Source organism: Taurulus bubalis (assembly GCF_910589615.1).
Source record: "Taurulus bubalis genome assembly, chromosome: 5".
NCBI classification, from domain to species: Eukaryota; Metazoa; Chordata; class Actinopteri; order Perciformes; family Cottidae; genus Taurulus; species Taurulus bubalis.
This window is the reverse complement of record NC_136593.1, coordinates 22,507,645-22,523,118: the sequence shown is the minus strand read 5'-3', so window position 1 is coordinate 22,523,118 and position 15,474 is coordinate 22,507,645. Positions and strand designations below refer to the sequence as shown.

Sequence of the window (15,474 nt, the reverse complement as noted above, 5' to 3'; positions counted from 1 at the left end):
ATCTTGAAAATAAAATTGTTACAACAGCGGATCCTATCTTTGGATTCCTTTTTCATTTAACAATGCTTTTGGACTTCGCAATACTTTCGAGTTATTGGAAATGTTTGGCTCACACAAGAACATACAATCAATACAATCCTAAGCATAATGGTTTCTTAATGCATAGGCTGGCAAGGAAAACATAGTTTTTGAAAGGCTAAATGCCAACAAATATGGATTGAAGCAAAATGTTTTGTTAGATAAAAACATTGTGAATATTTATGTGCAACTGTGCAGAAATATCTGGTTTAATAGGCCATTTCCACCCTTCACAATATGCCAGAGCTACATTAATTCAGCACCCTCCGTCAGTGGACAGCAACGAATAGTAAACGAAGTGCCCTCCTGATCAGTAAACACAATATGAAACACATCAATATCAGACAAAATGTCAGCAATGAGTCAAGACAAAGCTATGTGATCACAATATGCAACAGCAACATTAATTCAGCACCCCCCGTCACTGGACAGCGACACATTTACTGATCGGGAGGGCACGCCGTTTACTATTTGTCGCTGTCCACTGACGGAGGGTGCTGAATTAATGTTGCTGTGGCATATTGTGAAGGGAGGGAAGGGTCTCCAAGACACCCGTAGCCCCAGGACCTGAAGTTATATTCTGGCTATATTGTAGCATTTTATTTAGCTGGATGTTGTTGTTTTGTCTCTGAAATGCCTGCGATAAACATAGTTTTTCTATGGTGTAGCATCGGTAGCATGCAAAAGAAATAATGAACTACTGCATGTGCGCTTGGCAACTTAGATGTAAGGAACTGGAGCCTAGAAGCAAGCGGGCGGTCTTGTGTCTGCTATGGAATATAATCCTGCCAAGGGCCACTGGATACGCTAACGTATGTACGCAAAAACACTTAGGGGAAAACCTATCGAAAATATATCTTAAAACTTTTCAAGTAGATAATGCAAACTTATTTGCAAAGAGTTGCTTATTTTGTACACACCCAGCAGTTATGGACCACTATGAATAATCATTTTGAGTATTGTTTCTGGCCACTTAGTGAATGTCTAATATTCAGTCTCTTTTTGTTCAGATTTTGGCTCTCCCCCAGCTCCTGAGGACAATATATATATATATATATATATATATATATATATATATATATATGGCTCTTTAGCTGCTAAATGCTCCACATGTTCACCAGCTGTCTGTCTGCTGTTTGGTGCTGGAAACTGCAGTAGCTGTATTTCCTGAAACAGTGGACACATTTAACTAAGTGTCGTTAAGTTCAATAAAAGGCCATTAGTGTGTGCCATGAGCTCATGCCTCCAAGATGAGAAACTGTCACTGTTCCGAACCCTACCTGCCTGGTTCGTTGTGATGTTGACCAAGGCGTAAGTCGATGGCTCGTTGCTCAGGTGCGTCACTGCGTTCATGGCCTGGAGACGGAAGGAGTAGTTGGTGTGAGCCACCAGGTTGAGCACCGTCACCCGGGGCTCCGTCAACCCGGTCTGGCGGGGAACGAAGCGAACCGCTGCGGTGCCCAGACGCTCCACCAGCCCTCCGAACCCGGCACTCATCCCTCCGCCTGCCTTCCCGCCGACTGCGGCGCCCGGGGAGGACGAACAGTCCTCGCAGGGCCCGCCTTCCCCTGAACATTTCTGACACAACACGCTGTACTTCAGGTCGCTGCGACCTCCGGTATCCAGAGGGCGATCCCACTCTAAATTCACAGACGTCCCGTTGACATAGGAAATGACGTTTACCGGAGCAGATGGAGGGCCTGGAGAAAAGAAACACGGAGGTTTGAGTTCATTCACAGGCTCGATCAAAAATAAATTCATTGGATTTTTGAGGCGTAGATGCATTCGGCACATCCTTCGGTAGTTGCTGTGTGTCTGCGGGTGCGTCGGTCTTTTCCTGTGAAGGATTAAGCGATCTTGTACACCGTGTGTTTGTACTTACGGGAGCATGGAGCCGCCGGTGGGTCATCTGCCGCTCTGTAGTTGTTGGAGTCGCAGGGGCAGGAGAGGGCGGCTCTGGTCTCCGAGTGGCTGTGTTGAGGACATTTACCGCACAGGCCGTCGCCCGCCACTGGCTTGTAGAATCCCACCTCGCAGGCTGCAGAGAGAGAGAGAGAGGGAGAGAGATAGGGAGAAAGAAAGAACAAATAGAGTAAATAGAGAGCTCTGCAAGGAAGGACTCTGCACTCCCATAATCACTCCATGTTAACACTGAGTGTGGCCAGAAAGGCGTCAATCACAGCCCTATAGGAAGCTGTGCATACCAACTTTTTCAAAACTGTGTCATCTCTTCTAAAGCAATCATTTTAAGGACATAAACCTCCTCCCCCCATCTATGTATAATTACAGGCCATGTAACCGTAGAGACCGTGGAGCAGGGGAGATGAAAGTCGTATTTCTTTCTGCTCAGATTTAGGCTGAAAAGGCTGTGCACTGTTGATACTCCCAGTGAGACCCCTTCAGAATCCAGACCGTGTTTCAACCTTATTCAGCTCCTCTGATACGTATTCACTTTTAACTCTGCACTGATTAATAATGGAGGGCCGCTCTGATAAATATATTCTCTTTCCAGGCGGTTAATAGGCTTCTGCCATGGTAAATGGGGCAGGGGTAAACCTCGCACACGCTCAGAAAGCAGCAGCAGCAGCGGCGGACGCCGGGCGCGCTCACGTCCGGGTTAATGTATGCTTCCCCAGAATGCTGAGTGTTAGTTTACAGATGCAGCGTCTTCCTAGCCTTTCTCTTGTTAAAGTTCACAGAGGGACATTCTAGGTGCTTAGACTTCAAAAGGTGCTGAAGGAACCATGAAATTGGATAACCAACATGAGTGAAATTATAACAAAGCGAATCGTTAAAAATGTATTCTGGGCTTCTGACGGAGACATTTTTTGGAGCCGTTTGAATAGGAACGAAACCGTTCTCGATGATTGTACCCGAAAAAAACACATGCAAAAGTTCACCATGGCTGAGCAGAGAACACACACACACACACACACACACACACACACACACACACACACACACACACACACACTGGATGTGCTATTCAACCATGTGATTAGATCTCTCATGATATGGTGCGTAATGGTGTTTAATTTCATAGGCTGAGTTTTTCACAGCCATTTCATTTTCACCTAATTATTCATATATTCTCGTCTTTATAACCTCAATAGGATGCTGGATATTTGAATAGATAATTAATTATATCTTAATTGTTTTGTTTTGTGAGTAAAATCTGAATCTGCAACATAAGTGACATTTCTTTGTCAGGTAAACGTAGTTTTACATTTCTTTCCCTCTGTATTTGAAGTACACAGTAGGCCAGTTACATATCTTTTAAATGCTTTGGGGGTCTTTTTTATATTATTTTGGGCTACGATGAGTTGGAATTGAAACATAATTTGATCATTTTTATATCCTATTAGCTGGGAGGCCCAGGTTAAGTTGGCCCCTGGTGTGTTCTCATACAAAAAGTTATCTGCCAGCAGCAACAACAAGCCTTCTGCCCTTTCTCAGCATGTCTGTTTTGAACGGGCACTGCACTCTTTCTGCATAATTAAGATTTGACAGACATATATATTGAAATAGAAATGAAAAGGGAGAAGAGAGAAACAATATGGATGAATAAAACCAACAATTGTTTGCCTCTTTTTTTATTAGATGCTGTTGGGTAAAAATACAAAAAGAGATTTTGACATGGACAGGGTCAACAAGGGAAAAGCTGAATGTCTCAGCGGGATCCTTAATTATTTAATACAGAAAAAACATCCCAAGCGGCACCTTTTATGTGCTTCACGCCTCTCCTGACTTCCTGTGGTCAAACAGCCCTGTACCAGCTTGTCTTTGTGACGCGACACAAATAGGACTCAAAACAAGCTGACAAATGGGCTGCGACCCTGCGTTCACCTGTTCTGAATGACAGAGCATGTCTGGGAGGAAAGTTCTGTTCCTTATTTGATCCACTAGCGTTCAACGGCTCTGCAAACGCCATTGTGTACATCACAATATTCAATGTATATTGACACAACCCCACCATTGTTCAGGTTCCATGTAAATCATTATTTTACCCATTTAAAAATGTGGTTGTTTCCAAAGAAAGCTCTAGTGAACGGGATTAACTGTATTGCAATGTATTTTGCCCTTTGCTATTGTCAACTTATAAAATTGTACATTGCAATTATTGAATAAAACAAAAATTAAATAAAAAATGCTCTAGTCTTTGATATGGATAGATTCTTAAAAGGTTGTTTACAGATCCCTGGATGTTGGAAGATAGCAACGAAATGACTTTTTACATTTTTTTTACATTTTTAAATTTGACTTTTAATCTGTGATCATGCTCTGCTGTGTCAGATGAATGCTTCCCACCGCTGATGCACCCCAGAAAGTGCGTTAATTATTTAGAATATTTCCGTGAGAGAACAAAGAACAATTTATAATAACTTGTCCATGTCCTGTGTGAAACAACATTGACTTAATTTACTTTTGTAGTTATTTCACGTTTACTGAGCCTAACCAAGTACTTTTGTTGCCTACACTTAACCAAACAAACCTAAAAACTAGTTAAACCTACATGGATGTTTCCCGGGAGCAGAGACATTTCTTTAGAAAAGACACAAAAAGACACTTTGTCCTGCTTGCAATGTTTTCCAAGGAATTCTGTGCCGAGATAAAAAAAACTAAAAACGTCTGGATTGTATTCACAAACATCCGGTTGTCATGCTGACAAACCAAAAGGGACCTGCGGGATTTGCAGTCACATTTGAGCTACGGCACAAAAATCCATTCTATCTGCCAAAAGGTGGATTCAGAGGCCTGCCTGCTCGTTGTTTATCCTGGGACGTCACCAGCAAGTAGGCCTGCTGAAGGGAAGTAACCACGGTCTTAAAAGAAAGCTTCCTCCATGCAATACAATCCCCAATGCACTGTTGACAGCGTTAGCTCTCGTGTCGGCACAATGAACAGAAAGAAAAAAAGACGCATTATTTTTGCTGACTTGCATTAACCCCATTGTTAGCCTCGTATCCACACACCATATAATATGTTATCTTTAATGTATCACATACAGTAGAAGTTTGCATGTGAAGTCAGATACTAACAGTGTGTACTTTTTAATTAGCTAAATCACATGTATCTGTTTAACCGTGGTTTCTTTTTTAGATATATTTAGACATAGAAATTGCCAATATCTCCGATATGGAATTATTATGAAGAGGCTAAAGTTAATATATCTAATCACTTGGCTGTTCGTCATTACTGTCATTACTGGACGCATTATCCGAAAGGTCGTTGAGAAAATGGAAAACCTTGCAAAACAACTCTCTGGTTGCGGCAGCAACCTGTCAATCACAGTAGCCCCGCCCTAAAGTCTGTTTTATGGTCTATTTGACTCTAAATGGAACATCATTTACTAAATGAGCATCATGCTGTATTGAAGAAGACTTAAAACTATGTTTACAATGTTTATAAATCAAGAGAGGTTCTCCAGAGGAGTCACCCCCTGATGGTCAGTAGACTGAATGCAGGTTTTAAGACACTTACACATTGACTTCACTTGGCAGAACGTTGTTTAATGTTTACCTCTTTTTTAAAGTATATGTGTTTGACAAAATATTGCAGCCAATTCGCAGTGACATTTTTATTTGACAAATCTCGGGCATGGCAGATCTGCACAGGATTGGGGATTAAGATCACAGACAACCTCAGCAATTATGTCAAAGTACTAGAGCTCCTGAGGTAATACTAATCCTGTGTGAATAGGCAGGCAGGCAGGTAGCAAGCAGCAAAACTCTAAACACATGAAGTCGAACAAACAAAGGACCGAGACTGGTATTTGTAGAGAGAGACTAATTTGGGGGGAGTGAGAACAGGTGATCAGGAGGTCGGGTCGACTGCAGGGTTAATGAGGGTGAAACTAATCAGTACAGTGCAGACGATCAAAAGTGGAGGGAAAAACACACGAATGCAGAAAGTGAAGTGATAAGAGGAGAGTGTAATAAGAGAATATGTCAAATTGACAAAAGTGAGTATTGTCCTATAAACGCAGCAGTTTCTATTAAAAATCTTACTTCCAAATGTTTTCAGATTCAGGTTCGAATGAGATTGACTTCTACTTTTAAATGCTACAGTGTTCAGAGAATTTTCTTCTTCTTCTCTTGGCTGCAATAAGTGATTACATATGAGCGTGACGGAAAACGGAAGTGGTGGAGAATGGGGGAATTATCTCCCTATTTTTCATTTCCACTTTGTTTAACCCCCAAGTAACTCCCAATGAGAAAATGATTAATTAAAAACCTGCTGTGGGGAAAAAAAGATTTGATGCCGATTATTTTCACATGCCTGGAGGGCTTCTTAAAATGGCCCTTTTTTCTTCTTCTTTTCTTTATAATACCCGATTATTATTCAGTACTTCATCTGGCTATCAACAGTTCCACATGCTAAAGCTTTTTGGTATCTACTACTGCCAAACGAAGTGTGAAATAAGTGTAAATGTTTTAATCTTAGAGCGACATTAAGTACCAGGATATTGAGCCTTTAATTGATTTGCATTACATTTCCACTGGCGCTCTCCTCTGTCGCTGTCGGGGCCCCAACTAACAGGAGCCAGAAACTATTTTATGTTCTCAATATTTATCCAGGACTGTTTTCCTCTCTCCCTCCCTCTTTATCCCGTTAATCCCTCCATCCCTTGATGCTTTTTTTTCTTTTTCTTTTGTGAAGCCCCTGAGTTGAGAAGCCGGTCACGATAAACATCGGAGCGGCTCGTTCATCAAGGGGAGAGGCAGGCAAAGCGCTTTTGAAGCCTCTGACAGATTGACCGAGAGTTACACACACACATATACACGCAAAGGGTTATAATAATGCATGTGCCGCGTGTCTGAAGCAGTAACCGCACGCGCGCAACATGAATTTATCAGCACGCAGGTGAATATTCAAAGGCGAGAGGGAAGGCGGTCTGGTGTCGAGACGAGCTGTGATAACCTTTCACTTCACTTCTGATGCTCCTTCGGTGCTCTGGATCGAGGGAAATATTAAGATATGATTTCAAATGCATCATCATTATCATCATCAGTAGAAGATGAGTAAAGATGCCGACCCCTGCAAGAAGCAAAGTGATCAATGGGAACAGGGATAATGGCTCCTGTTCCCATTGACAAGTTAAGCTGTCGAAGGAAGGTCTGTATTCATGTTATATATGTTAGAATATGTCCTTAAAAACAATGTGTGTAGCATTGAATGTCAATACACCGCATCATTGTTGAAGACCTTTGGAAAATGACAGATGAGCAGGCTGTGCTTTCATATACGAGAGGGAAGCTGTCACTTTGCTTTACGGCACAAAACAGAAAGTGAGCGCTTTCCTTCCAGCACAAACTGAGCCGAAGCCTTGAAAGTGACTCAACGGCTCATTCATCACATTTGCTCTGTTAGGCCTCACCTACAGTACAGCAACCTCATGATCTCCTGGGAAGGTGTATAAAGAGCATTTCCTGTGTCTACGCACTTCTGGCTGTAATTTAACAACGCGTTCTCATTCTGAACTCAAACACAACTTTTGGTTTCACGCAGGACATGAACATCTGTCTCCGGGGTGAAAGTCCTGATGTGCTAATGCCCGAAATGTCTTGGTGTGTTATTCGTACGCTATTTAGTGATACCAAGATGCTGAATTGCAGGGCAATCACATTTTCATTGATGCTGGGACGGCAAAATCGCGAACTTGAGTCCACAAACCAATGGGGGACGTCACGATTACTACGTCCATTTCTGATATGCAGTTTTTGGTTTTGTCTCATTTAAGAGAGTTTTTGAACCGGTGCAGTCACTTATTGTCTCATGTTTCTCTCTTAGTCTTCTAGGTTTTGGCTTCAGCAGGATCGACATGTGGCTTTTTAAGTCTAGAAAATATGCATGAGGTGTGTTCTCAGCAATTGGGTCCTATCAATTAATGTTACAGTTCATTAAACAACTTTTTCTGAGAACTTGAGTTGCTGTGTCTACAAAATCCCTGCATCTCTGTGTCACTGACATTACCACTCTAAGGTCCTTGGACAGTTGGAGACAAAACTTTTTTCCCTACCATTATTTATCATACTTTAGTGTAGACGTTTGATTTTACTGTACAATAATGTTAATGAAACTAGTGAGCAGAGGACTTTTCAGACAAGCGATATAGAAAAAGAGAAAGTCGCACCGGTTGAGGGAAAGTGTTTGCAGAATCTGTAAGTTGGTAAACGAGCGTGTTTCTCCGTGTGTGTTCACGTGTGGCCGTTTGCGTGTTGCCCCGGCGTGTCAGCACCTGTCAATGTAGTGCGCTCGCTACGGGAGAATTTGCATTACAATGAATCTTAATAGCAGCGTGCTGCGTTGTGTGCTGACCTTGATTTATTCCCTGTATAAGTGGGCAAATAAATACATTGGAGAAGAAAAAAAAAATGGGGAGGGGCACATCATCGTCCCACGCGTGAGGAGACTGAGGGAGCAGCGGAGGGGAGCCGGGTCTGAGGTGCAATCTGGGTTTGGCTGGTGAGTACATCTAGAAATCCACAATGAAAATAAAAAACAGTTAGTACATTTCTTCATTGAAATTTAAAATAAAATAAAAACATAATAATCTTTCATGCAAGGCAACACGCTGCGTACATTAACCTTTTTGAGGATGAAGTATTCCTCGAAGCAACTAAAATATTAAAGATTTAAAATGCAAAAAAAAAGGTGAAAAAAATACACATTGTTATACGTTTTATGTTTATTTGTATGTTTGCATTTCCTGTGTCACCAGCTGCCATTAGCTTGCGGCAGCGATGATAAGCTCCACCCATGGTTCTGTCCCCAAGCTGTGATTTAACAATGTGTATTGTTTTTCACACTATTTCTTTGTCTGATTTGTGTTTATTATTATGTTTCAACATGTTAAATCATCCATACTAAAACACCTAAGGTTATGAAAGGATTGTGGTCACAGTCAATAAAGCAACGTTGGTGCAATGAGGTGCAGATTAGTCCAGGGTGGACATAAATCCTGAGGATACTGGCTCTGTAATGATTATGCAGAACAGTCCGTGTAATATTTTTTATTTCAATTTCAAAAAGTCTGTGTGGAACTGAAAAAAATAATAGTCGAGACCAGTGGCAAAGTACGAGATAATAGAAATATGTCTTGAGACAGGACTCCAGATTAGACTTGAGCTCCACCGCCCTGCATGTCAAACACAACATAGACAATATCTGATGGTCTGTCCATGGTGGCTATTTCAGCTACAGTATGGAACCAATTATTCCTGGAAAAAAACAACTGAACTGGGTTTCAGGACAGCAAGTGACACAAATGTTTCTTTAAACGTATCCGTCAACAAGAGCAGATCTAAAAGTTCTCCGTGTGCTTCGGGAACACATCAAGTCCTGATGTCCCAGACCTCGCAAAGAATCGAGCGCGCTCCCAAAGCCGGCGACTGCTTTTCTGGTTCCCTTGGGAGCGCCATGAAGCCGCTAACGAGCCGCCAAAGCTGTCTGAGTGATGGATGAACGTGTCGGCGAGATCAACTGTGGAAGTGGGACACTCGCCATCCACATCGTCCCTCGCGTTACATCACAAAGTCCAGATACTAACAGCTGGATCGCCTGCTCTGCCTCAACCCACTGAAAAAACGAGTGGGCGTCTAATTTACACGGCGGTACGTCTAGGTGCGTGGTGATCAATGACCTTGGGGGTAGAATGGATGGGACTAGTTAGGGATCCTTTAAGGAGGATAGGCTGATGGATGATTTCAGTGACTGTCGGTGTTGTCCTCTGAGCCCAACACAAACAAGCTGAAGCCATTATGAGGGGGGGAACAACATTTTGAATGTTCTTTGTATATAAAAGTATATAAATGTAAAACATATCAGCAGAAGAAATGACACATTTATTAGACGTAAAGTGGGAACAAGACCAACCACTGAAATAAAAGCCACAATAGGCTGCCTAACACCAAAGACCAAACTGAAACTGAAAGCAAATCACCTGGAGAAAAATGGCAAATTTTAAACTGTTCGAGTGAAACAGCATTTGTTTGTTTTCACTGGCAACCTGGGTTTCCTCTGGCAATATGATCACAGCACATTTTAAAACCATCTATCATATATATATATATATATATATATATATATATATATATATATATATATATATATATGACCTTATTGAGAGAACCTGTGTGGAGAGAGAGAGAGAGAGAGAGAGAGAGAGAGAGAGAGAGAGAGAGAGAGAGGGACCATTGCCTTCTTAGTATTTCTATACGTAAAGTCCAACTGCTCATAGTCAAACATATATGTTAAAGTTAAGCCTAATTTTCAATTAAGAGGCACCGAGGTGTAAAGTAAAATAAATGTTGCTTACATTTACAAGTAAAGGACAGACAGTGTTTATTATCAAGCGTGTGGAAGAATGAGCACCGCAGAATTTGAACAACTGAACAATGTTGAGGTTTGCGGGGACATTTCAGTTCAAACTCTTTTTTCACCCCGTGTTGAGTCTCTGCTGCCAATAATAGAATGGTGGCAGCTATTGTCTACAGCTACACTAATCTGTATCTCTTTACATTAACAATGGATGCAATTAGCATACCATGTGCACCCAGCAGCTCTACGAGACGCTTTAGCACCTTTTAGCTAATTGCTTTGGTTTTACTGCCTTGAAGGGAATCATTTTAAGTTCGCTATCAGGAATCTCAACTTGGTTTCAACAGCAGCAGGCGGCTGTTTTCAGCAGAAAGTCAAAAAGCTCACTTTATTCTACCTGCCCACCACCAAATGACAGGCAAAGCTAGCAGCTAGCTAGCTATATTTATGTCAGAAGTTGGTTGAGAGCAAAACAAATTAAATAAAAAATGGGAGGTAATGTGTGACTAATACTTATCAGGTGGACTGACGCACAACTCCAAGTGAAAGTACATTCTATGTCTGCTAGAAGTATGTATAAGGCAGTGTTTGCTAACACGTTAGCCGCATCAACTAAGATGATATTATGTCAATGGTGTGTTTATGTTTTGCACTCCCCTCGTGGCTTAAAAAATAAATCGATGAATGCAGTTTTAATGCTTTAAGAATCTATCTGTGTACAATGTGTATAATGTGTATCCATGTTGGTTCTTTATGCTTTGAGAATTAATTAGTTCACATATGTATGCTGTTGTAGAAAAAACAGCTGGAATTGAAGTTGTGGAGTATACTTTTCTATACACACAGTACATGTGAATGAGTTTTCCTTTCATTTGTGTGTAACTGAATAATGAATTCATGGTACAGATACTTCCAACTGATTCATCTCTAGCTGTCAGAGTTTTCTGTCTGGCTGAAGAACGCTGACACGAGAGCGAGACGAAGACAAATAACAAGTATGGCGTCAATATCTCCGGTCCATATGTGTTCCTTGCCTCTCCTCGCCTCCCTGTTGGCCTCCCTGCTGGGTTCAAATCAATTCCATCAATGAAGCCGTCACAAAGGAAACATTACTGCAGTGTTTTCCCTGTGAAAAACGCCTGGTAATTACAAATCAAACGAGACAAATACATCCCGGGTAATGAGCGTTAAACGGATGTTAATTATCCGATTGAGCGGCTGTCACCATTAAACTGTGTCTGATGGAGGGAGCGGGTGGGGTGTGGGTTGTGGGATGTTGGGGTCGAGGGGAAGGGGAGCTCAAAAAACGACGGGCATTCTGAAAGGCGCATTAGCGGCGGATTGAGGAGATCAGACGGTGTGAAGCGTGTGTGTCGGAAATGGAAGCGAGAGGGGAAATGCGTGGGGAGAGGCAGCGGAGGGGGCTACACTTTTCCCTTTTCTCCGACATTAGCGATTGCTGTTGTGCATCGGAGGGGAAATTAATCAACTGTTCCTTTTTCTTTTTTTGAGATATATTTGAAAAGGACAAAGTGAGAGAGGTGCTCAGAGTCCCGCTGCGCTAATATGGTCACAGCCGGGTCTCCAGTCACAACATATCTGTCTCAGAAGGATGGGGAAAAAAACAACAAAAGAAACGGCACTTAACATTCACAACAAGGTGCAAGTCCTCTCGGATTCATCAAGCAGCTCACATAACGAGGTGGGAGTCCACATTCGGATTAGGGAAGTACAGACAGAACAACTTTGAAACTCAGATCCAGACATGTACAGACGAAAAGAAAAGAAAATAAGCTCAATCTGAGCTGTTCCCAATGGTCTGATTAACCTGTGATATCTGTAATTGTGAAAAGTTTTTCGCCGATCTGGGTCTTTTGCTTGTTTGTTGCGGTCAGAAGGAGGAATGACTTCTCCAACGAAGTGTGGAGGATAATATTTCACCCGGAACTAACTGTTAATGACAAACTTCATGTCCTGGAATAAGACGTCATCCCTGCAATGTGAAAAATGCAGTAATAAACGGGCCCTTGTTTCTCTTTCAAATTGCCATTGATAAAATAAAGTGGTACTACGCTGCTTAAAAGCTTTGCTTCACCCTTCATGAAATCCTATCAAACTATGACTTCCCTCCAAAGCTAAAAATATCTCTATCAAAAGCGATAGAATGTCATGAAAGCTGACAAAAAGTTTTGTTCAAGTGTCCTTCTAACGTTGGATTAATGGATTACCAAGTGGATCTAATATGTAGCACTAAAGAAATGCATTAACTGCAATGATGAGGGCAGTTACAGCAGCACCAAACCCTTATTATTTCAGTTGATGTTAATCTTAAAGGGCCAGTGTGTAGCATTTAGGGGTCTATTAATGGCATATTTTATTATTCTAAGTGTATAATTTCTCGTGTATGATCACCTGAAACTAAGAATCCGTGTGTTTTCGTTACCTTAGAATGAGCTGTTTATATCTACACATGAGGAAGGCGCTCTTCACGGAGGCCGCCATGTTGCACCTTCATGGTTCCACAGTTGTCCAGAAAGGACAAAACATTTTGGTTTTGGGCAAAACATTTCAGGTGGTTGCCATCTGCAACCTCGACGCTGGATCTTACAAGTTGGCCCTTTTAAATGGTGCATATTCCTAAATATATTTCTGTCTAGTCAAATTACTCAAGCTGACACAACAAAGCTACAGTATTCCAGTATGCTGTTGCATATAACTCTATGTAAAATATATAGTCTGTTCTTCGGACATTTTTCTATTTATTTTTGTCAACAAATCTCATGAAAAGACCAAAAATAACAATGTGACGATCCAGCAAGTATTGTCTATGGAACCTGATATGTGTTGTTCCTGTTAAAACACGTCGTTAAGCCTCACCGTTCCACTGGCCGACCTGCTCCTTCATTACGATGAACACACACAGTCCCACATATATCGTTCTGCTGCTGTAAATACTCCCCAGAGCACCAAATGCGTGCTAATGAATACACGTCTGAGAATACTGCCAACGAATACGCCACTTATTAACTCTTGTTAAAGTATAGAGAGATGCAGCGGTGGTTTAGATGACACTCTGATTGACTGGACCATAATTTACTAAATGAATGAATCATGTTGCATTGAAGAAGACTTGAAACTGAAATTGAGATCATAAACTCATGTTTACAATGTTTACTGAGGGAATAAATCAAGTGAGAAGTAAAGTCATTTTCACATAGACTTCTATACAATCAGACTTATTTGTGTAACCAGAGGAGTCGCCCCCTGATGGCCATTGGAGAGAATGCGAGTTTTAGAACGATAGCCCAGCATGCAAAAAAACTAAATGTAGCGTTTCCAAGATGAAGCCTTTCACTTATTACAGCTGACATCTTACCACACTGAGCATACTCTGGTCAAATCACATACAATAAACTTTCTGTATTTCTATAGTCTCAGTTTGATTTATCCAAGGAATCGCCTGACGTTGATGGAAGAGGGATATTCAGCCTTCCTCCCTGCTGACGATGTCACCACTGGTTCTGCCGCATTTTTAAATGCCAACATCATTGCAATTCATCACACAGACACACACACACACACACACACATATACATTCAAGCATCCACATCCATACAAACTGCGCTCCCTTCAGTGGAGGCCTGGAGGAGGGGGAAGTAAATGACAGCGCCCCGTGCGCACATCACTTTAACTCGACAAGAAGTCGGGGCAGGAAATCATTTGAAGAAGTCCCGCAGTCCCCTCAGACGGAGGCTGCCAGCTTCTCAGTGATCCGCTATCATGTTGCCTGTCTCTTTACTGTCAGTGCTAATAGCTGCTAGACACCGGACTGGGACACGGGTGGCTACTGCGGGGCCAAGGGTGGCACACACTCAATCAATAGTTTGCCGAGCGGCTCTCTCGGGCCGGTGCAGCTTTTTATTTTATTTTTTACTCCTGAATTAAGCATTCGTATGGAGCCGAACATAAGAGGATTTGTTTGTGTGCGAGTGTGTCTTTGTGTGGCTGGCACGTGTGTGTCAGCAAAGTTGCTTTGTGTACCGACGTGTAGCCCTTTGCACCTGCTGTGGAGATAGGGCCTCGGCCAATCACAACAAAGATTGGGGGGAAGTTTGAGTGACACAACAGTGCTGTGTCTGGCTGAGATATGATTCATTCTGTTATCGCTCGCTCTCGCTCTCCCTTGCGCTCGCGCTCACACACACACACACACACCCACCCACACTCCCTTCCTTCCTTCCTTCCCGGTCTCCTCTCCCACACACCTCTCTTTGCTTCCCTTCCTCCTTTCCTCCCCTTTCCTTTCTTCTCACCTCCTTTCCGCCTTTCTTCTCCTCTCCCTTTCCTCCTCTCATCTCTTCTCCCCCTTTTCCCTCCCCTGCTCCCCTCTGCCCGCTGACCAATCAAAATCCCTCGATCCGTCCACCGATGAGCACTATCCGGACACACAGAAAGACTAATTAGTCTTGGCACAGCAACAACAAAATCCCAATGCACGCACTCTTAACAAACAGATGTACAGCGCTTAAACGTTTAACGACGCTCCCGCATTTGGACACACACACACACACACACACATTTGCGCATTAACACACACGTTTCCCGACGCACAGCTTAAGGCCGCGGCAGCTGGACGGCTGTCGCGTCGTCCTTTTGGAACGTTTTTTTTTGCTCGACCCGCATCCGATGATGAGGTTGACATCGCTCCGTGGACGATAACTGCTCAATGTGTGTTTGTGTCCGCGCAGTGTTAACTGCAGCAAAGTGGAATATCCTAATTAGGCTTATTGAGATGTTTCCATTAGTCGGGCCCTGCAGCTCACTGCGCTGTATCCGTGTGATGCGTTAAAAAACTATTTCCATTCCAGCTCATTAAAAAACTTGTGGGTGGTGTTTTTCCCTGGTCCTGGCCATCATTTGTGTCGCTTGTGATTACATTGTTTTGGACAAAAGTGAATGCTGAGATCTGGGAACACGGCAGCATCACTTGAACGCAGCCAGACACGGCGAACTCCCTTTGGAGGAATGTCTTGATTGAAGACTTGTTACCAAGTCAGCAGCTGAGTAGAACCTCAT

The 15,474-nt window shown here is 42.5% G+C and overlaps 1 protein-coding gene across 1 annotated transcript in view; it reads right to left on the bottom strand.

Annotated features, from left to right (window-relative positions):
* Positions 1-15,474, bottom strand: part of epha8 (eph receptor A8) — a gene marked incomplete at both ends in the record, with an annotated part of 97,983 nt that overhangs the window by 19,520 nt on the left and 62,989 nt on the right. Inside the window, 2 exons of the mRNA XM_079218348.1 lie at positions 1,359-1,778; positions 1,961-2,116. Of these exons, the coding sequence (XP_079074474.1) occupies positions 1,359-1,778; positions 1,961-2,116 (576 nt within the window). The remainder of the gene's footprint in view (positions 1-1,358; positions 1,779-1,960; positions 2,117-15,474) is intronic.